Source organism: Dasypus novemcinctus, chromosome 12 (genome assembly GCF_030445035.2).
Source record: "Dasypus novemcinctus isolate mDasNov1 chromosome 12, mDasNov1.1.hap2, whole genome shotgun sequence".
NCBI lineage: Eukaryota > Metazoa > Chordata > Mammalia > Cingulata > Dasypodidae > Dasypus > Dasypus novemcinctus.
In genome coordinates this window covers 14,386,708-14,410,797 of record NC_080684.1, presented here as the reverse complement: position 1 = coordinate 14,410,797, position 24,090 = coordinate 14,386,708, and the positions used below count along the sequence as shown (strand labels likewise).

Genomic DNA, 24,090 nt, shown 5'->3' with positions numbered 1-24,090 from the left:
CATAAAAAGTGCTAACTTAAAAACTCCAATACAAGGACTATATTAAAACTGAGAACTAATTATGTTCATCAAAAGACACCATTAAAAATGAAAAATGTAGAAGATAGGTCTTTAAAAAAAGACTTTTATCCAAAATTATATAAAGTGCTACTGCAAATCAACAAGACAAATAATCTAAAAGAAAAATGGGCCAAATAAAAATATACACACTTTACAAAAGAGGCTACCTAAAAACCCAAAGGGAGTTTACATTTCATTCATCAGGAACAAAGGAAATTAAAACCAACATGCAATAACACCTCAGACCACCACATGGTTAAAATTAAAGGGACAACAAAAAATGTCAGCAATATTGAACAACTGAAACTCTGGTGAGAGAGAAAAAACCTATTTGGCAGTATCTCTTAAAGCTGAATACATGCATACCCTATAACACTGCAGTTCCACTTTTAGGTCTATTACTTAACAGAAATGCACATATTCACCAAAGGACATGTACAAAATCTTTCAGAATAGCATTGTTTGTTTCCAAATGAATAAACCAGTCCTTACTGCTCTATTTAAAGTAGATAGGAAAAATAAATAAATTGCTGTATATCCATAAAAAGGAATGCTATACAGCAGTAAGAATTACAAATATTTAGAAAAACATGGATGAATTTCTCACAAACATGTTACCCAAAAGAAAAGAAGCACTGGGTGAGTGGGTGGGGGTGGGAGGAGCAGGTAAGGAAGCATAAAAGGAGTAACTGCAAGGGGGAATGAGGAGGGATCCTTCAGAGGTGCTGATAACGTTTTTTTTCTTGATCTGGGTTATGATTTCACTGGAGTATTCAGTTTGTAAACATTTATTGAGCTGTACAGTTATATGGACTTTTCTAAGTATATATTATGATTTAAGAAAAAAATTGTAAAGGAATCAGGGGGAAAGTTATTAAGGAAAAAAAATTAAATGTATCCTGAAGCTTAGTTTTAATACATGCAATATACATTCATTTTTAAACAATATATAAATATATAGTTATACATAAAATATATAATTTCTTTTGGTATTAATCAGAGTTTTCTCTTAACTGTGTATGCATATTCTAAATATGCACATCTGTCTGCTACTACTTTCCTTAGTCCTCACAACATAAGCATACTTTCTTTATTTCAGAGCATTTGCACCTGCTAATCTGTGTTTGAAAAGCTCTTCCTCTAGCTAACTATATGGTTGATCTCTTACCATTCAAATCTACCCAAAATCATTGATTTATCTCTTTAGAAAAGCCTTTCTTTACCACACTATCAAATGTTACCAATGTTATCATGTGTCTCTTAAGTCTCTATCACGTTATCTTGCCTTATTTTCTTCACAGTACTTGTTAAATCTTCAAACTACACTGTTTTATTGTCTTTCTGAACTAGAAAGAAAATTTCATGAGAGCAGCCATCTTGTTTTTTTTCCATGCCTATAAAGTGTTCAGTATATATTTGTTAAATAGATAAACTGATTTGTAAAATAATTTAAAAGACATACAACCAAGTGAAATAGTTCAAACCATTTATCTTTGAAAAAAAAGTATTTTAAAGCTACTAATTGGGTATTATCAAATTTTTAATGATTATACAATATTTCAAACAGCACTAGTTTTAGCTATTTTTGGATGCAAATTTTATTTCACACATTGATATAAAAAGTAATTTTACCCCCCCCAAAAAAGTAATTTTATCTTACAACTCAATTAAGGTGTTATACTTTTCTTAAAGGATTAAATATACTCTTTGACTCAGAAATTTTACTTCTTAGGAATTTATCTTAAGAAAATCCTTTGTATTCTTGAAGAAGCAGCTATTATGTTTCATCCCAGCTAGGTTTATAATCATGAAACCAGTAAACAACCTTAATTTCTAAAACATGGATTGTTTACATGAATAATGTTTCTAATATGACATAAGGAGCCAAAGTATTAAAGATTATTTAAGGTTGAGAAGAAAAACTCACAATATAGTAAGTGAAAGGGCAAGCTACAAATTAAGTTTAGAATACAATTTAAAAACATATTATTTGCATAGAAAGAACTTGATGGATACATATAAAATATTAATAGTTTATTTTTAGATGGGGGATTAATAGTGATTTAATTTTTACCATTTGTTATATATTCTAACTTTTCATTGTGTTCACAATTACTTTTATAAAAGCATGAAAATAATTTTTCCTCTCTTCTTCCATTATTTAACACAAATGTTATCAGCTCATTAAAATACAGTTCTTGTACAAACTTCCAAAGACTATATTATAGATTCTTGTTTGAAATATTTTATAATGGTAAGTTATATGGTAAATTCATATAGACTGTAATATTCTTCACAGAAAGAAAAGAAAATATTTTCACATGACAGAATTTAAAGGTATCCACAAGGTACCTATGGTGGTTTGAAACAGTGTATACTCCCAGGAAAGCATATTCTTAACCTAATCCATTTCTGAGGATGTAAACCCATTCTAAGTAGGGTCTTTTGAGAAGGTTACTTCAGTTGGAGTGTGCACCACCCTCAGGCAGGATAGGCCCTAGTCCTATTACTGGAGTCCTTTATAAAAGGAATGAATAGAGAGAGAGAAAGTCATGGAAGCAAGATGCTGAAAGCAAGGAAACCTGAAAGAGAAGGGAGAAACCAGCAGACGCAGCAATGTGCACCCTGCCATGTAGCAGAAGAGCCAAGGATCACCGGCAGACATCTTTGAAATAAAGCTCTGCCTTGATGGTTCCTTGATTTGGGCGCTCTCATGGCCTCAAACCGTGATAATGGTTGTTTAAAGCTAACAGTGGTTGTTTAAAGCCAACCCACTTAACAGTATCTGCTTTAAGCAGCCTAGGAAACTAAAACAGTACCTAATACAAAATTAGTTTAACTAAAGCAGTGATGCTATCTAACTATAACTCTTTGTGTTTCTTCTTAGGTAAATAAAATTATTACATTAAAAAACAAAGTGTCCCTCAGTGGTACTATTAGGTAGGAACCAGATTGTAAGGAGTTTTTGAAGATGTGCAATTCTAATGGTTAAAAATTACCATTAGGTAAATGAACCTAAAAATAATTCAAGAAGTCATGTCAGTTTACATTAAACTTTTAAAAAATGTTTTGAAGCATTATTATTCCTAAAGACAATTGAGAGAGCACTTAAAATAGACTGCCACAAAATATTTTGATTAAATATCAGCAGTAGTTAAAAAGACGAGCAATATTCAAAGAAAAATGTTCAGTACATCTTGACTCCTATTAAAACAATTCACCTAAGGTAAACAAACTCTATAATTTAGTATATTTTAAACTCACTAGAGATGTACCCCAATTTCATGTTTCTTTACTTACAATGCAACTAGAAAAATCCTATGTTAGTTGATAGTTTAAAACAAATCTTTTAACCCAAATTTATCACCTATCTCATTATCCAAAATCTCACTGCAATTATTTTTTAATATTTGAGTGATTAATAAAATAATATCCACACATATATCATGGTGCTTTTACTGACAACTTTAAAAAATGAAGTAAATAGGTTTAGAAATTTAATCTGAAGAAGTAAAAAATGGAAAGCTCGACACAATGTTAGGTAAAGTACTAAAATACAAAAGTTTCTCATGCATTAGGCTAATAAAATGTTTTCAGACAATGTTTAATATGCATGTTCTATTACTAATAATTGTAGATTAGTAATAATTGTGGATTGTACTCTAGATAGTAAGCAGAAGAAGCAAACTATAGTTATTGAAAGCCAGGAAGAGTTTGACAAGTATAAGGAAACCATTACTTCAAAGTTTTTTATATCTTCTTACTTGAAATCATAATTTAGATTTGCTTAGAGAATAGTTTCAGAAATTTTCTTCCATACTAAAGTTACTAATCTTTTAGATTTTTATCCTTCTGAAAATGTGATGAAAGAGCTAGAACCTCTGTCTTTCCTAAAATGCACATTTTCAAAACGTGCATAAAAATAAAACTCCCTGAAACCCATTCCAGAGTCAAGGTTAACGAAAGAGTGAATCAACTATTTATTGCTATTGTTTTAGATCTATCATTTCAGAAATCAACATATAATAAAATAAGAACTTTATTTCCACTGTTAAATATTCTAAAAATATTTTATTCAACTTAACCACAATTTATTAAGAAGTATTTTTACATATTATGCCAAAGATAAAAATATAGGCATCATCATGCATATAAACTGAATAACCATTGATACTTTGGCTCAAAATTTTAATTCATATGAATTACCTTAACAAAATCTCTATCAGTCTTCTCCTTCCATTCTTCTCCAAATACAGTAGAAAAGGATCCTAAAGCTAAAAGAATCAGTAGTACATTCAGTAAAATGGAATTAATTCTTTCATTTAATTCTTTAATAATAAGTAGGCTTGGAAAAACAGTAAAACTACATTTTAAGATATCCTATTAGGAGTTATTTTATAGTAAATAATAAAGAGTCATGATAATGCCTTTTGAAGCATATTTAAATCATAGGAATTAAAGAAAAAATTTCATATTTCTACAAACTAAAAATGCACAACTCATTTTCATAGTAGCTGTACAGGTAATAAAGAAAAATGAAAAGTACTGTAAGGAATAGTTACTTGGCATAAGTTTTCATTTGTAGGTAAATACTAAAAAGTCAAACTAGTATATTAACATTTGATTGCCAGATAATTATAATTTAAAATCTTATTAATTTTTGATATATTTGTGTAATTTGTACCTCAAGTACTATAGTGCCAGGCATTCCTTGGACATAATTCCCACAATATGAAATCTCCTTTAAAAAATTTCCAGAGCTATACCTTGTTTGTGTTTCTCAATCCATTTTTGAAAGCTTCTTCTTAACAACATCCAACCCTCCCACCCAGCTGTGGCCCCAACACCCCCTCCCCCCCGAAAAAAAGGATTAAGGAATATGGGTACAAGCCATAACACTTTTTCCTCCTTTACGTTGTTAGCTCATTTTGTGCCGTACATAACCAGACAGTAAAGCACTATGATACAATTGTGACTATGTAACATACTTTAAAAATCAGGTAAATGCTTCAACTACCATTAATTCAGTAATGAAAGCTACTATCAAAACGCAGAAAGAAAACATCATGGTGGCAAATGTTAAAAAGAAAACTAGTTTTTATGAACTTCAGTATCTCTTAACAAATAAAATCAAACCTTCCTATCAGACGTGTTGTGACAAGTGTTAACAAACATATATTTTGTTGTGAAGAGTTATTGACCCTGTACTATTTACATCTCCTTTAAGTATACACCTATTTAGATAATATTGAGTAAGTAAATTTTAGATGGTACTTAGGTTAGAATAAGAATTTTCATAGACAAAATATTAAAAGGAGTGAAAAACAGAAACATTTTCATTATATTTGTTAAGGAGCATTGATATTGCTATTAAGGCTATGAGAAAATTATATAAAGAATAGATATGAAAGAAGCATTTTATAAAATACTGAATTTATATGTGAGTAGCAACTTAACTAGAAAAATGAAGCCCACACATCTCTAGAAGACAAACAAGGTTTTTCTTTTGCTTGATAATACCTTACAAAGAGAAAGGTCACTGGGAAAAAATATTGCATGAAAGTGTAAGATGCAAAATTAATTTTTTTGTCATAGATTTTTGTTTTACTTCTTCAAAAACACAAACTGTTTCTAAAGGAAATGGCAACTACATTTGTCTATCAATTAAATTTCATGTCCTAAAATAATAAATCAAAACCTCTAAAGTTTAACAAAATCATTGAGCCCTGAAATCTAGCAGGTAAGCAGTAAACTTCCAATCTCCAGTTCTTTCAGCCTGCCTTGGATGATTGACAAAACGATGATGATGGACCAGTCCCCTCCCAAAACTAAGGAATATAATCAACTGCAAGCTAAAAGAATTCCATTCCTCTGCCCCATATTATCTACATCCCTCCTCAGCTGCCAGCAGTCAGAGTGGACATTGTCCCAAATCCAAGATTGAGGAATGAATAAAAATAAGGGGAAAAAGCAAATCTTTAATTAACTTAAATTTATTCTTATTGTAGGTATCTTGTGTTAACTGGGTAATCTGTAACATTGATATTTTAAAAATTAAAGGAAAACAAAGTTTAAAGAAATCAAGCCTATTACTTCCATAAAGTAAAACCACTGTTTTAAGGGTCATCACAAAGTCCCTATGTAACCTGGACTCTAAACTTCTCAGACTGTTGGAATAATAGAAACATTTCTTACATAGCATTTGCTAACTTATTAATGCTTTAGATTGTCAGACTCATAATTAGGCTTTTTAGATAATTAGAATGCTTACAGAAAGCAAGAATATAAACAGGGTCTAAAGAATGCCACTCCTTAGTCCACAAAAAGCAGGTAAAATTACTTCTATTATAAATCCAACTTAAGTTATTCATACATCATCTTTTTTCAATGATTAGATTATAAGATATTAAAATATTCTAGTTTGAGAATACATGCATTCTTTCTAAACACCCCATTTCTAGGTTTCTAAGAAATGTGAGACAATGTTCAATTTCATTCTATATTAAATGCTAAAAGTATTTGAAAAATCAAAATAAAAAAATCAGGAATCAATGAATAATAAAGTAAAAATCATCAACTTCATCATTTGTAAACAAATGTATAACAACGTCTTTAAAAGGTTGGTGATGGAGTGATGTACGGGAATCCTGTATGGTACGCATGATTGTTTTGTTAACTTACAACTTCTTATACAAAAAAATAAAAAGAAAATAAAAACTCCATCAAATTAAAAATTTCAAAGTTACAGTAGAAAATGAGAAGTAATGATCTAGGTTTCTCCTCTATATAACCAAGAAATTAATTTTCAATTTTTATTTAAACTAACTTGAAAATTTTATCATATGAAATAATTACAGGCCAAATTTCAAAAACTACTACTTGGATAATCCCAAATAAAATTATGTTTTATTAATAATGGGCTCAAACCAAATTTTAGACCAATGGATTCATTTGTAAACACTTTTCTATTTAAAGATAAAAACAAAAATTGTCATGAATCTGTATAATATTATACGCAATTCTTTCAGACTGTGTCTACTATGCTACGTAGTTTCCCATATGATAAAATAATTTCAGTATGTGTCAAGACATTCTTTAGTAGAATATACTTCTGGCAAAAGAAGTTACATTGTGGTCAGGATAAGGGGACAGATGGGAAGCTAAGAAAAATTTTATATCGATAACACTTAACTAACACAGATATTTAAAGAAAAAATGTATGAGCAAGAAAAGATTTCAAGACATATTTTTTCAAATCCTTAATTACCATTAAATAAATGAGTAATTTGGTCTAGCATTAACAGAGATTATTTCCAATAAAATGAAGAATTTGATTTTTAGAAACCTACTCTAAAGTAAAAATGATATCAAATATTTGATTAGATAGTAAACATTCAAAAAAGTTTACATAAGCCAATAAATGGTTTATTTAACTAATACCTATCTAATTTAAATGGTTTATTTACTTAAAAACTATAGCTACACACTAGTAGAAATAAATTCCAGAAAACAACTTGTCAGGTCCTAGTTTTCCTTATCAGAATTTTTTTAACAACCACTCTTCTCAAATCAAAAAACCCATATGTTCCCCAAGAAAAACCCAAGGTATTTATTTCATAAGCTCTAATAAGATTAAATTACTATTCAAAGGTTTATGGTTAAAAAAAGCAAAACTTCATTATCTTAAATAATACATTTAATATAATGAGAGCAAGTAAAGAATGCTGATTACATATATGATTAAAAACAAATTTTCTCCTTAAAAACCTATTTGGATTAATATTCACAAGTGTTAAATATGTACATCTACCTAATAACACTTTTATAAATAATTACAAAATATATTCAGTTAAAAACTTACTGTCATCAAACACCCCAGCATTAGCAAGTAATAAGGTGATGATTTTAGGGTCTTTTTCAAGTTGCATGACATGCTTGCTTTCATTTGATAGGAGAGTGCATACATTGATAGCAAAGTCCACTTCGTTTGGTAGTCCAGATAACAGTGAAAGCACCAATTTATTATAATCATTTGGCGAATTGAAGTCCATAGATAGCCCATAACTTTGACGGAGATAATCTAACAAAGATAAAAAAAAAAACCCGACAGATTAAATACATCAAAGATACCATTATGGTTAATATTTTCTGAATGTGAGACAGAAGCTTGATTTGTTTACTCAAATATAAACTGAGTAGAAGAAAAATGATTTTGTGAAGGCTGACTACTCATTAAAATTACATTTTTGAAAAAATATTTAAAAATGTATAAAAGCTTTGGATATCACTGACAAAAAAACATTCTTTTAATTTACCTAATCTGCACATATTTTATACTCTTGCATTTCAAGAGATACTGAACTTTATAAACTATAAGCCATGGAGACTGTTTCTCTCGAATTTTAATATTATTATGTTTTAAACCAACTGCCTCCCTTTAACTAATTCTGGGAGAATTAACTTTTCTTTTGATCAGATATATTAAGAAATACTTAAAATAGTAAAATCATTTTCTAGAGTTCTATGAGTTTTGACATATGTATACAATCTTTTAACCATGACCATAATCAAGATATACAAAATTTCTATAATCCCCAAAAGTTTTTTCCTACATTTTTGTTATCAATTTACAATCCCTACCTACACCAGGTAACCATTTCTTTTCCTGTAGTTTTATTTTATTTTTTCAAACTGCAAAATAAATGGAATCATACAGTATGTAAATGTTTCTGTCTGGTTACTTTCACTTAGCATAATGCTTTTGAGATTCATATTCATGTTGATGCACGTAGCAGTAATTCATCATTTTTTATTTCTATACCATGGGGGTAAAAGAGTTTATTTATTGATGACCTAGTTGTGGGATAATGTGATTGTTTCCACTGAGGGGCACTTATGTATATAGCTACTATAAATATTCATATATAAGATATTATATGGCTATAACTTTTTCAATTCTTTTGCTTAAATACCTAGAAGTAGAATTGCTAAGTCATACATAAGTGTATGTAGCAGTTTGGTATTATTTCTGAATTCCAAAAAAGATATTATGTTTGTAAACTGGTTTGTTCCTCTGGATTTGGTACTCTTTGATTATATTAGATTCAACTGAGATGTCCTTGATTAAATTATGTTAAGATTAGGGACTTGGTTTGATGTCAGTAGGGCATAACTCAGAGTTGAGTCCCCGCCCCCTTGGTGGGCTGATAATAAACACTCACTCACTCAAGAAGACATGGAAGAAGGCATAGAAGGAGAGAAGCTGGTTATTTCAACCCTGCCATGTGACAAAAGGAGAAGGCTCAATAGCTAAAGCCCTGGGAAGAGAGATGAGCCCTGTGCCAGCCTACAGCTGAGATCAGAAGCTGAGCCCATAGAGCCTTAAGAGGAAGAAGGATGGAAAAACCATGCAGAGATTGCCAGCCATCTTGCTTCAACACATGGCAACAGCCTTTGGTGAGAAAACACTCTTGATGGGACTCCTTAGGGCCTTGTAACAGTAATCTTTTACCCCAAATAAATACCCCTTTATAAAAGCCAACAGATTTTTGGTATTTGATAAACTGTTTTCCAAAGTGTTGCTCTGTAACCTTGTCAGCATGTAATACTGTCAGTTATAAATATGTTAGATATACTTCCTTTATCCAATATTGTTTTACAAATGTTTTTCCCATTCAGTGGATAATCTTTTCATTTTTGTAACAGTATCTTTTGAAGAGAAGTTTTAATTTTTATAAGTACAATTTATAATTTTTTCCTTTTCTGGTAAGTGCTTTTGAGTCCTAAGAAATCTTTACTTAACCCAAGGAGATATTTCTGCAGAAGAATTATTTGAAAACATTACAAAACTTTGAAGATGGGGCAAGGTGGGCTTGCAGAACACATATATGACCATAATACACATAAAAATACTAAATCTTAATTGGGACCGTTTAGGCCTTGGCAGGTATGTCCTGAGATAGATATTCCAAGATCAAGTTTTTATTTATTTTAAAATAAAAATATAGCTAGCTTAAAGGGAAGCAATAGGAAGAGTTAGTTAGAAAACTTCTAGATGAAGCACTTATATGATTTTATAAGTAAAAATCATAATTAAAAAAACTATTACTAAATGGAATGCAAGATGGGATCTATTGTCACAACAAACAAAAGAAGAAAATCATGTATATTAGGAATTTTATTTTCCAAAGTAAATATCTGGGGAGACAACTCTTCAATTCTATAAGTTCTAATAATGTCTGCAATATAACGATGAAGAAGTACCACAATACAATTATAAATGACTAGAGAAAAGTTACGTAAGTGTCCCTGGTTATGGCCTCATGCCATTTTGTATGAATTTAACAACTGGATTTTCATTTATGCAAAATAAACTGCTGGAATTTTAACTGACATTGTGAGGAGCCTGTAAATTGGTTTGGACAGTACTGACATCTTAACAATATTAAAATGTTCCAATATATAAACACAGGATGTCGTTCCATTTATTTAGGTCTTCTTTATTACCACAATGTTTTGCAGTTCTCAGTGAACAAGAATTTTACATCCATGTTGAAATTTTTCTTTATTCGGTTTTTGGATTGTTCATTGCTGGTCTGTAGAAATCAAGAGATATCTGAGTGTTGATCTTGTGCCCCTCAAGTTTGGTGAATTCATTTATTGAGTCTAGTAGCTATACTGTGAATTCCTTTGGATTTTCTTTTACAATCATGTCATCTGCAATACTTTCACTTCTTCCATTTCAATATAGATGTTTTTTATTTCTTTTTCTTGCCTGATTGCTCTGACTAGAACTTCAAGTTTGATATTGAATAGAGGTGGTGAGTGGGCATCTTTCTTTTGTTCTACATCTAAGAGGAAAGCTTTCAGTTTTTCACTGTTGAATATATTAGCTGAGGGTTTTTCATATATGCCCATTATCATGTTGAGGAAATAGTGTTTTTTTTTAAATTGAGAAAGGGTGCTGGATTTTATCAAATGCCTTTTTTGCATCAACTGAGATGATCATGTGGTTTTATTATTATGGTATATTATGTTGATTGAATTTTTTTTTTGTTTAACCACCCTTACACTTCCTTGGGTAAATCCCACTTGATCATGGTGTATAATCCTTTTAATAGGCTGTTGAATATGGCTTGCTAATTTTTGTTTTGTCTGATTTTTGCTCTATATTCACAGGGAAGTTTTCAACCATTATCTCTCCATATATTCTTTTTTGCCTCTTTCTCTTTTCTCATTCTGGGACTTCCATAATGTGTATATATTTGATGGTGTTCCACAGGTCTCTTAGGCTTTGTTCACTTTTCTTCATTTTTTCCTTTCTCTTCCTCAGACTGGATGATTTTAATTGTTTTATCTTCAAGTCCTCTAATTCTTCTGCCAGCTCCAATCTGCTATTAAACCTCATTTAGGTTATAGTAATTTGAAGCTCCAGTATTTCTGTTGGTTCCTATTTATTAAAATTCTATCTCTAATTAAATTTCTCATTTTTTTTCAAATATCATTTTCCTGATTTCCCTTGTAACTCTGCCCATGTTTTTTTTAGCTTTTTGCTGGGAAAGTTACAGACATATCAGTGCCCATCTTCCAGCTCTCGCCTTTCTCCTGCTTCTCCCCTCTTGCGTGTCTGCATGCAGATGTTTTGATATAGTTCCATTTTGTGGCCCAGAGAAGACATTAAGTCTCAACCATGAAAAACACACTACCCAGAAATGTGTAGTGTGTATCTGTACTAATGTACATACAAATGACTTTACCTTGAACCCAAACCCAAACAAGCAACGCCAGCAACTTACCAGGGTGGGAACTCTGTACAAAAGTTGCTTGATACATGGCCTTTTGCTCAGTGGCAAGGCTTCTTCCCACTGAGATACAGGAATACCTATCTCTTTGGCAACACAGATTGTCCCTCATCTCTGACGTGAAGGACAGCATGTGGTGCCATCATTTAGTGACCCTGGCCAGAGCAGCTGGCCTTCCTGGGAGACCAGCCATGATAAGACCTTTTGGGCAAGATAATAATGAAGTGGTCATTTGTTGAGGATCTCTGTTGTGCATGAGCCTATGTTCCCATGACACCCCATATAGCAACTTGCTCCACAGATTTTGGCACAACAAGCAGGGTACATGAGGAAGTATAGAGTGGCCTGATTCTTTGGCTTTTTCCCCATTGATCTTGTGGACTTTTGTACGGGAACATCTTGGGCAACAGGACTCATGGCTTTGTGGGTTAAACAGAAGACTATGTTGCTACTAGCCTGGACAAAAGTACTAACCTATGGGTGGGAGATCTAGGGAGTGCTGCCCATGTCCTTTGTGGAAAGTGGAGACACAAATGAGATTTTGAGAATCTCCCAAGAATTCCAGAGAGTTGGCTAGCTGGTTCCATGCTACAAATAATGAGATTGAAGTTTTCACTGCCGGCGTATACTCCTCCTGCTCATGACCTCTACTATCTGTTCTCATTCTAGAACCAGGCATACTCACACTCGGGCCAACAAGACTGATCTTGAGGTCAGTGTGAGACTGGTCATTATTCAAGAGACTATTAGAACAGAAGACGGGGACCCAGAGGTGAAAACAAAAGCATTTTTAAAAAAATTCATTTACCGTGCTTTACTTGGCATTTGCTATACACAAGGTACAATGGTAAAACACTGAGAGGTTCATGATAATGTAGAAAATGATGTTCCAAATTCATGCTCTAGGCTATTTTTCTGAACCAAAAGAACAAACTGGAAGGGTCAATATGCGATTGCCCCAAATCCTTTGTAGTGCCATGCAGCACAGGCAGAAGCCAATAGTTCCACTTGTTTTTTAATCTTATATAGTTTTATTCTATTCACTGTTGGGAACTAATTTTCCTGTTAAAAGCAAAACAAAACAAAAACCTTGCATGTTAACATTTGGTTATACTTGCATTTTATGCACTTTATTATAAGGGATTTATAGGGAGGAGAAAATGCTTTTATTTATAAATACCAATCTATAGATTGCTATTCTTTATGATCTTTACAGAGCATATTAGTTCTGTTTTTGTTCTGATTTGCACATGTACTTTTTAGAAAAGGCCAAAGCTATTCTTTATGATCTTTACAGAGCATATTAGTTCTGTTTTTGTTCTGATTTGCATATGTACTTTTTAGAAAAGGCCAAAGTTTGTTCTGAAGACCCTTGATTTCCATGCTTCTGGTGAAGTTGTTCAAGGTCATCACAGACCCGTATCCACCAATCATGTATGCTGTATGGATTTCCTTCATCAGTAGTGCATAGCAGTATAATTAATAGTTCAGGGTTCATATTCAGGAATCTGACTGCATAACTGTCATTTAATTTGTTGGAACTTATAACTCAAAAAACACTGATGGGGGGAAGTGGCTGTGGATCAATGAGGTGGGCTCCCGTCTACCATATGGGAGGCCCTGGGTTTGCATCCCGGGCTCCTTATGAAGGCAGGCTCACCTGCACGCCGCAGAGAGCCGCAGGCCTGGGCACCAGGGACAGCCACCAGCCCACAAGCACTGCAGAGTGTCACTGGCCCATAAGTGCCGCAGAGAGCCGACTCAGCAAGGTGACGCAACAAAAAAGGGAGACAAGCAAAAAAAAAGCATAAGAACGTGCAGCGAATGGACACAGAGAGCAGACAGCAAGCAAGCTGCAAGGGGGGAAATAAACAAATAAACAATAAATACAGATACAGAAGAATGCACAGTGAATGGATGCAGAAAGCAGACAGCAAGCAAAAAGCTGTGCGGGGCAGGGATAAAAAAACATTGATGGGGAAGTGGATGTGGCTCAAGCAGTTGAGCTCCCACCTACCACACAAGAGGTCCTGGGTTCAGTTCCTGGTGCCTCCTAAAGAAGACAAGCAAGATGGCGAGCTGACACAACAAGATGATGCAACAAGAGACACAAGGAGGAAAACATAATGAGAGACACAAAAAAGCAGGGAGTGAAGGTAGCTCGAGTGATTAGGTGCCTCCTTCTCACATGGGAAGTCCCACATTTGGTTCCCAGTGCCTCCTGAAAAAGGAAGTCGAGCACACAATGAACAGACACAGCAAATACAAACAATGAGGGAGTAAGGAGAAATAAATCTTAAATAAATAAAAACCACATTGATGAAGTTGTCCAAGTAAAGAGAGCAATGCAAGTCAGTTTCACTTATGAAAAACAAAACTTGGTAACTGGCTAGCAAAAATAGGCTTTGTACTCTGATGTACTCCCTGGAGTTCATCCAGAGGATTAGGAAGGGAATCCATTTTTTAAGTGACTATACTATAGCATTTACTGGTAATGCTAGAAAGGGAAAGAGTGACTAGCACTGTGATGAAGGCTTCACTGCTGGGAGAGTAAGGGTTCATGATCTATGTAGTAAAATCTTATTTTTATTTTGTTTCTAAAGGAGAGTAAGAATTACTTACTTTAAAAATGATTTAATTATTAAATTGCTGAGTTAAATAATTTAAAGCATGAGCTTTTACAGAGAAGGAGGTATGGGACATGAAAGATAGGTATGGCCAGAAGCCTGGAGAGGATCTCTTTTTGTAGCTGTTCCCTTTACAATAGGGGCAGTGAATAGTACAGGGAGGTTTTAGATATTCCACAAGAGTATGGAGACGGGAGATTACCAGTACCCTGTGGGTTGGTCCCTGTTGCAGTTTGATATTGTTGATGAATTCCAAAAAGAAATATTGGATTATGTTTGTAAACTGGTCTTTTCCTCTGGGCATATGAGATTATATTGGATTCAGAGGTTTATTTGATTACTTAATCAGGTAAACCTCTTGTGTCAGTAGGGCATTGATTACCCGCCCCCTGGTGAGTGGGGACTCTCAGATAAAAGGTATGACAAAGGACAGAGTTGAGGGTTTTTGATGTTGAAGTTTTGATGTTGGAGTATGATGCTGAAGCCTTAAGCTGGAGCCCCAGGAAGTTAGCACAGAGAGGAAAGAGAAGCAAGCCCCTGGAAGGGAGGAACCCAGGAAGTCTGAACCATCACAGACATTGGCAGCTACCTTGTTCCAACACATGAAAACAGACTTCAGTGAGGGAAGTAATTTATGTTTTATGACCTAGTATCTGTAAGCTCCTACCCCAAATAAATACCCTTTATAAAAACCAACTGATTTCTGATATTTTGCATCAGCACCCCTTTGGCTGACTAATACAGTCCCTTTAGCCCCTTCCTGCCAGAGAAGGCATTATAGGGACTGATATCCAATGCCACTATACGTTCCAACAATGGATGCAGGGATATGCTCCCCTGTCCTGGCAGTCCGTGACCATCATGGTTGGGTAAGGGATAGATCATGCACGTCCAGTGCAACCACCTCTTTGTCACATTGCCAACAGTGGCAATACTACCTCCATGGTAGAAAAAGGACATTACTGAACTTATAATGGACCTTCTATCTGTGGGTGTCCTCTACTTCACCATCTCTGCCTATGATGTGGCCAGTGAAAAAGGTGAGTGGAGTATATTGGCTGATTATAGACTTCTGGTACTTGAATGCAGAAGTGCCCCATTTAGTGTCCGTGGAACCAGACATGGTGCTATTTGCATACTGGTGCTACCATATTCCTCATCTCAGTTTCCTTCTGGCTCCTCTATATTAGGGAACACAGAAAGCAGATATTTTCCCGTAGGGGAAAAAGGAGGAGCAAATGCTGCAAGAGAAAAGAGTGGTTTGTTCAGCCATCCTACCTCTGGGGCCTTTGGATCCTAGATTTCTGTTCAAGCAACAGGTTTTTGCTACCTGGACCCATACTGGCTATTCCCTTTGGCAGAAGGAAGAAGCAACAGGAATCCACAGACACCTGGGCTTCTGGACCAAGAAGTTCCCAGGCATAGCCCAGCACTCCTTCCCCTTTGAGAGGCAACTTCTGGTATACTATTGGTCCTTGGTGGAAATGGAAAGGATTACCAAGAGCCTCTGTCCTCCTGAGGCCAGAAATCCCCATCATGTCCTGGGTCCTGGGTCATCTGAACATTCACTCAGGCAGTGCCCAACAATAGAGTATCATCAAATGGAAGCAGCAAGTTAAGGACTGCACTTCCCTAGGCCCCGAGGAAGTAACATGCTTACATGAATGGGTGGTGACATGCTTACATGAATGGTCACCCTCAACAACGATCCTGTTACAACACCAGGTGAGGTCCCTTCCCTACTTGCATTGGCATCCAGAGGATACCAACTCAAGGATGCCCCAATGGATACTTGCCACTGGTTCACTGATGGATTGGTCAGGCTGAAACCATCCAACATTCACAAGGCATCAGCTGCTGTTTCCCTGGTCACAGGCAGACCATATACCACCTTGGACACTGGAAAAAGTACCCAAATGGGCTAAACTCTGAGCAGTTCTCTTAGCCCTGGAACACTCGGACCCAGTTTTCTGACTTTTGGGATAATGCCAATAGCTTAATAGTCTGGTCAGGTTAATGCAGGGAATGCAACTGAAGAATCAAAGGTACCCCAATGTGGGGAAGGAAACTTTGTAAACAATTGGTGGCGTGCAAGGGCACCATCTATGTTACCCACGTTGATGCTTACGGCAAGGACTGTATTAAGATGAGTATCACTGGAATGACCTAACCAAAGGATGCACCAAGCTGCATTTTGCCCTTGACAAGGCTGGCGGTCTTTCTGCGAGATCACAGAGGATGAACTCTACCTGGAAGAGGAGAACAATGAACTTACCCTTGGCAACATTTGTGAAATAGCTGAATTTCCCATGGCTGCCTCTGCTGAATGGATTCACCTTCAAACTGGACATGACACCATGAAATTAGGGGCACAGTACATGAAGGTAAGAGAGGCCCAATCTGCCATTTACCAATGTGAGAGATGTCAAATACAAGCCAGAGCCCAAAAGGGGCATTTTGGGGCTATTCCCAGAGCGACCATACCAGATCATTCATGGAAAGCAGATTATATCAGGTCCAATCCTACCACCCCAAAGAAGTTCTATATCTTGGTCATAGTAGACACCTATTCAGGATATGGCCTTGCCTTTCCAACTTTTCAAACAGATGCGGTATATACATGGGATACCTTGGAAAAGTGGCTTTGACAGTCTTTCAGGTACACAAATCACATCTCCTTCAAGCAAGGATCCCACTTTACTACTGCACAATCCACTCAACAATGGGTCCAGGCGTACAGAATTACTCTTCCACATTACCCACATCCATAGGCTATGGTGCAGAAATTTAGCAGCCGTGTAAGAATCTTTGGCATCTATAACCTGACAATTCTTACTGGATGGACTGTCCACCTTACTTAGGTCCCTCTTAAAGCTGAACTCAGCAATTTCTCAGAAGGGAAACATGGTTTTATCTTGCTTCCTAACAGAAGGAAGGGACAAGAGTGGGAGAGGAACCCAGGCTTTGCTGTCTGCCCTTACATCCATCAAGATAAAGACTGGCCCAGAAAGGCAGAACAAGGACACAATAGTTGGGACTCTCCTTTTCAGCCACTGTCCGGGTAACATCCCACTTTTTAGACCAGTACACCCTCTACACAATTCTTATGATAGTGGGAGGTTAGGGCTGCTGGGCAGAGGGATGGGATAATGGAAGTGGTCCTAGAAGTGCTTAAAACACATGAGGTGACAATCCAGTGGGCTGGATCCACTGGCCCTGACATAACACATATGGAAGTCAATGGACAATACCTATTTCTAGTTGGGCTACCGGTCCCCTTGGAAATGGTCATGGAATAACTTCAAGGAGTCCGAGAAACTCCCATATATCAAAAAGGGGGTGGAAGTGGCTGGAAGATATGGGTAAGACACTCAGATCAATGGAAAAAAGGTGAAGTTATAGCTCAAGGCAATGTGCAGACAGACTGGGTGGCCTTAGAGGGAAAGATAAGCTATTATAAATAAAGTGAGAAAAGTGTCTCCCATGGAAAGTGGTCATACAACCACTGCCAGGACTAGTTATTACTCCTCCCCTCCTATTTTCTACAGATTTAGCTTGTTGGAAACCTGGAAAGAAAATAAGTTCGCCTGACTGACCCAGGCCATTGTGGCAGCCGGGAACCTGACCAACTGCTGGTCCTGCCATCTGATCCTTGCTCCATCTCCCCTCTCTGCTGAGTCCAGATGACCACTCATGGAGTTGATTTCCCCTGCCTTGTACTAACATCAGGAAGTCCCTGTGACAAGGATGACAGCACAGCCACTGGCTGTGTACCCTGCTTCCCCAAGCTGCAAAAGGTGGTTAATACATCAGGGGAGATGGAATAGGAGTTGACTAAAATCCAATGGCAAGCCCATTGGCTGTTAAGTGTACAAAGAGATTCTATGTGGGACCTCTTCAGCTTGCTCCCTGGTAGTTGGGGAGCATGGATGTAATCACTACTCCAGAAAGGCCTGTTTGCCCAGACTGGAGTAATGGTATGCACAGGCAAAGAACTCCTAATGTGCTGCAGTCACTGGTGTTCCCCAATTTTACTGGCAACACTACCGAGAGCCATAGACTGGTAGGTCTGACCCACCTCTGTCACTGTGTCCAAGAATGGGAGGTGGTAGGCTTATGATATGGAAGCTAATGTGGAGGAATGTAAGTTAGGCTTGGTAGACTGTTGGGCAAAGTCATGGACATTTTCAGCAGCCATCTTCTAGTCCTTGCCTATCCCCTTCCTTTTCCCTTCTTACTTACTTGTGTGCAGATGTTTCAGTATGTTTCCATTTCACAGTCCAGAGATGTTAAGTCTCAATAACAAAAAAATTGCTACTCAGAAATGGAATGGTAGCACCGTACTTTGAACCCTAAACTGGGAATAAGCAACCACAGCTGCTTATCAGGGCAGGAACACTACACAAAGGTTGCTTGGGTCTTGCTTTTTGATTAGTGGCAGGGACCCTCCTTGGGGCATATAACTAGCTTTGGGCAGCATAGACTGTCTCTCACCTACACTGTGAAGCAGGATATGCAGAGGTACCATCCACTGATCCTGGCCCAAGAAGCTGGCCCCCAGGGTTCAACCCACAATAGGACCTTCTCCTGTTATTTTGGACCCTTTGTACTGTGTAAGTAATAAAGTGGTGATTTGTTGAGAATTTATATTGTGTATGAGCCTGTTCCCACAACATACCATGTAGCAACTTGTGCTACACTTTGAGCATGTTTAAGGCAGTTCTGTTAAAGTCTTTTTCTTCATTGATGGTTTTTGTCATTCTACTTTGTTTCCTTGAATGGACCATGTTTACCTGTTTCTTTGTATACTTTGTGAATCTTTACTGAAATTGTGACATTTGAATAATTTAATGTGTTAGCTCTAGAAACCAGATTTTCCCCCTCCCTAGGGTTTGCTGTTTTATTTTTCCCTTCTTATTGTTGAAGACAATAACAACCTGTTTATTAATTTTCTAACTATTTATGAAAGACTATATCCCTTGACATGTAGTTACTGACATACTTATTATGTAAACTTGTATTCAATTAGTGTTTCAACAGATTTCCTTGAATGCCAGGAGCTAACAATAACAAAAGACTGACAGCAAATGCATTTACTGGTCTGTGCAGGGTGGTTCTGTGCTGGTGCTCTCCTTCAGCAAATAGCCAGCCTTCCAGTGAGCATAAAAAACAGCCTGAGGCAAAAGCATAGGGCTCTATATCAAGTCGTTTCTGAGCATGTGGCTTATCTAGGCATCTGCGTGTAGCCCTATTAATTTTCCCATATATACTTTACATGGATATTCCAAATGTGCCAAACATCCCCAAGGTAATTCACAGCCTTTCCTCCTAGTCTTGGGTACTATTTTATGTCTCAACTGGTAATCCTCTGCCCCAGGAAGCTGTGGTTTGATTGTTTCCTAACTGTTTTAGAGACCTTGTCAGCTACTTGTATATTCAGAGCAAATTCTAGGACCAGTGAGAGAGAGACATGCATTTTTCTAGTCCTCCAGGCTGTCACCCAATGAATATGTAAATATACATGCACCCAAATATGGTCTGAAACCCATGGCCAGGGAGTACAAAGGGACCATGGACTGAAGCTGCACTGAGACAGAGATGGGATGGAGGAAGGACCATGTAGCAGTTTGATATGGTTTATGAATTCCAAAAATACATATTGGATTATGTTTGTAAACTGGTCTGTACCTGGGCATGATTAAATTATGATTAGGGTTTTGATTGGGCCATGCCAGTAGGGTGTTGAACCCCCACCCCTTGGAGGGTGGGAACTCACAGATAAAACTCTGGCAAAGAACAGAGTTGGAGCTTTGATGCTGGAGTTTTGATGCTGGAGCCTTGACCTGGAGCCCTGGGAAGTAAGTATACAGAAGAGCTTGGTTTTGAGGAAAGAGAAGCAAGCCCTGGGAAGAGAGGAACTCTGAGCCCAGAGAGAAGGAAGCCCTAGGAAGAGAGGAATCCAGGAAGCCTGAACCTGGTAGACTTTGGCATTCATCTTGCTCCAACATGTGGCAAAAGACTTTGGTGAGGAAGGTAACTTATGCTTTATGGCCTGGTAACTGCAAGCTTCTATCACAAATAAATACTCTTTATAAAAGCCAACAGATTTCTGGTATTTTGCATTAGCACCCCTTTCGCTGACTAATATAGGCCAATAAAGGAGCCACAGGTTTTCCTACCTTTTTAAAGTTGCCTTTTTCTTGATTCAGTTATAATACAATTCCTACAACACTTTTACTGTTTTCTAGAGCTCTGAAAAAGTTGGTGTGGCCAATATGCTGGTTTTTCAATCCTGCTGTGTGGAGTCAGAACCCTAGAGCTTCTCACTCCACCATCTTGCTCAAGAACTAATTGTTTTCAAGATTTTAAGACACTCCACCCCCAAGGATACATGAACCAATTTTATAAATGGAGTGGGACTGAATATTTTTTTCAACATCCTTGACTGAGTATAATTTTACTCTTCATCCCCTATCCAAGAAGATTGCTGCTCATAAACTTAATTTGTGACAATCACTTCTCTTAGTTTTCCATTTAGAGGAAAGGGGGAATTGTTCCTAAAGTTGTTTACTTCACTGCAGGAATTTAACAATACATTTTTTCCACTGATAGTGGCAAATATCTATTAGAATAGGAAATTCTTAAAGGAAACTTTTGACTCAAATATTAAGGATTTATTTAAAAAAATTAATTTAAATGAGTTGTCAATTGTCAGTTTTTTCTTTCACAAATTTTATACTGAAGATACCGCTGATAAATTCTCTTAATTATAAGAGAAGAGCACAAAACTTTTTTTTTTTAAGATTAGCAAAGTTTTATTTCAAAATTTTTCTGCTCATAAATGACTCTGAAAAAGCTGATATGCAAGAGGCTAATGCAGCTGTTGTCTAAAGGCAACGTCAAGATCACTGAGTGTTTCTACATCTCTCGGACAAGAGGCACAGCCAAAATCTTCCCCCACTGGGAGAGGGCAGGAGGATAGGTGGGCCTGGGATGAAAGAGCAGGTAACCACCGTCCACACTGCCATAAGAGATGGTGGCTCCAGTCAGGGTCCAGGGCTCTGAGGTGGTCCCCTGGCCTTTGCCCAAGCACCAAGGCAGCCTAGATGTAAATGGGGAAGGGAGGACACATGTGCCAGGCCTGGGGTTTCAGGGAAGGCCGTGTGCTAGCCCAGAGAGGCCTGGACCAGACCCCTCTGCACTCCAGCTCCCTGCTTGGACCCTGGGGTTGGGGGGTGGGGGCAGACTTCACCCCAAAAACTTCTTAATAATCCATCCAATAATTTTTCAAATATCCATTTTAATACAAAGGAAAAAAATCATAAGAGGGAAATGAAGTAATTATATACTTACAGTGAGGAAAATATGAAAAACCATGAAATAAATGACACACCTACCATCCACAGATGTTAATGCTGAATAACACTAAAGTTCAACGCAAAAGTTCTCCATACATTTTACCATGTGAAGTCATTAGGCAAAGGAGTCAATATTATTGAAGGAGAATTCAAGTCCACATTCCACTAATGTGTGACATTTTATTACTACTCTTGATGACACATGGAAAGAATTGTGAATGATGGATATTTGTAGATTGATAATCATGGTAATTTTTAGAATATCACTATGATGTTGCATGCCTCCTCTTTAAAAATGGATAGCATCTCCAAATTAATAACTGCCGCCTTCAAATACTTCATCTTTTCAATCTGAATTTCATACCCTACAGTGTAATGTACTTTAGCATTTCTTCATTTTTTCCCCTTTATTAGTCCCCAATTCTGATTTTGCCAAACTTGCCACATAAATTGCATAAATATTCAGATTCTCCTTCAAATAACCCAAATACATGATAGCATATCAGAAAGGAGTTATTATAACAAGTTAATCAGTCCATTCGTTTCCTTAACTTCTGTAGCCCTATAAATTAGTTTAATTAGGTTTTGAAATACCAGAAAAATTTCACCTTTTTTTAAAGTAAATAGCTTAAATTAGGAAAGGGAAAATTACCCAGAAAAAAAATATTACTTTAAACAAGTCCATACTTAGAAATAGGTTGGTTGGGAAACTGTAGTATCAGATGCCAAACCTGAAGCTACAAGTATGAACAGTTTTGTTGTTTCTCCATCAGAGGAATCACAGAGTTACAAAATTGAAAATGGACGTAAAGGTTGTTACTATGGTGTTTCATTTAATTCAGAAATAAACTATCTAACATCCTTGGCTAGACGGTAGCCATGAATTCTTTTTAGGAGCAGGGCACATGTTATATGTCAAGCCACTCCATCTTATTTTATCAGCTTAAACAATTAGCAAGCTTTTCAACATAGGGATATAAAATGGTTTCCTTTAACTCCGGTTCATGCAGTAATGATTTATTGTGGATAATGATAGGTTTGGTCTGCACACACTCACACACACACACCCCATTTCTGCTAATGGAGATCACAGATTCTAAAAGGCGATTCTGTTTTCCTCAATCATTATTGATTGGGAATGATATATGACATCAAATTCAACATGAAAGAAACTACAAAATTAGACAATGTGAAAATAAAATTTTAAAAATTGGTGATAATGGCACAAATGGGACAGTTTAAACCTAAGAATTACCTGTAAGAAATGCTCTAATATCAATGGAGAGTTAAAAAAAAAAAAGCAAAAAACCCTCAAATAATAGTAATTTTCAAAATGAATATAATCATATAAAAGAACTATTTTCTCTTTATTAGACCAAATGTTAGTGACTAAAGAAACAAAGATGCTTCTTTTCAGAACTTTCTTTGCCATCACATTCCCCAACCCTGAGAGCTATGGGACACTGGAACCACCATCTGCCTTAAGCACTTCTTTATCAGACTCTCAATCTGTTTATATCCTATTTGAGGACAGCTCCATTTAGCTACAGATTTTTATATAATCATTTCAAAAATGACAAATGAAAAAAATCTTCCTGGTACCATGGCAGGAAAATAAGAAATTCTGGTTCTGTAAATCCCAGTAATTGTAGAAAATGGAGTAAATATTATTAGAGTATTCTTGGCACCCTTAATCCTAATAGGACATTCTTCTTCCTAATTTAGGGACTATTCAGAATAGTGTCAAAGCCACGAGGAAAAACTTTGCTTTAAACTATAAGTATCTGTAAATGCAAATTCTATAAAAAAATTTTAAGCAGTCTATGACAGAAAGAGCACTGATGTCAATTAGATGTCATTCTTCTACAGTCCCATTACCCAAGGCCTTAAGTGTTCTCACATGTAAAGTTAGGGACTAATTAATTGCATGATTTTATTTTCCTATTTCAAAACTGAGGACCTATGCCCTGTTAATTTTAAATGATGTTTACCTGACACACTGTGTTGCTGGTAATTGTAGGAAGATGGAATTGCACCAATAGGAAGCTGTGGTTTTGGATTGCCTGGTGGTACCTCATCATCATCCTCCCCAAAATGATGAACTTTCTCGTACTTTTCTAGGTAACTGAAATAGAAAAACAGCAAAATAAAGATTTAAAAACATATTTGTCTTATTTAACTCACCACATTCATCACATATATCTGCTCTTCCTTTCCTAGATACCCTAAAATTAAAATAAAAAA

General features: G+C 36.1%; 1 protein-coding gene across 2 annotated transcripts in view; it reads right to left on the bottom strand.

Annotated features, from left to right (window-relative positions):
- The window catches only part of ARID2 (AT-rich interaction domain 2), a 230,771-nt gene that overhangs the window by 97,714 nt on the left and 108,967 nt on the right, over positions 1 to 24,090 (bottom strand). For both annotated transcript variants that reach the window (XM_058307854.2, XM_071218789.1), the window contains 3 exons: positions 23,838 to 23,971; positions 7,922 to 8,140; positions 4,267 to 4,334 (listed from right to left, as the gene is read on the bottom strand). In XM_058307854.2, coding sequence (XP_058163837.1) covers positions 4,267 to 4,334; positions 7,922 to 8,140; positions 23,838 to 23,971 — 421 coding nt within the window. The remainder of the gene's footprint in view (positions 1 to 4,266; positions 4,335 to 7,921; positions 8,141 to 23,837; positions 23,972 to 24,090) is intronic.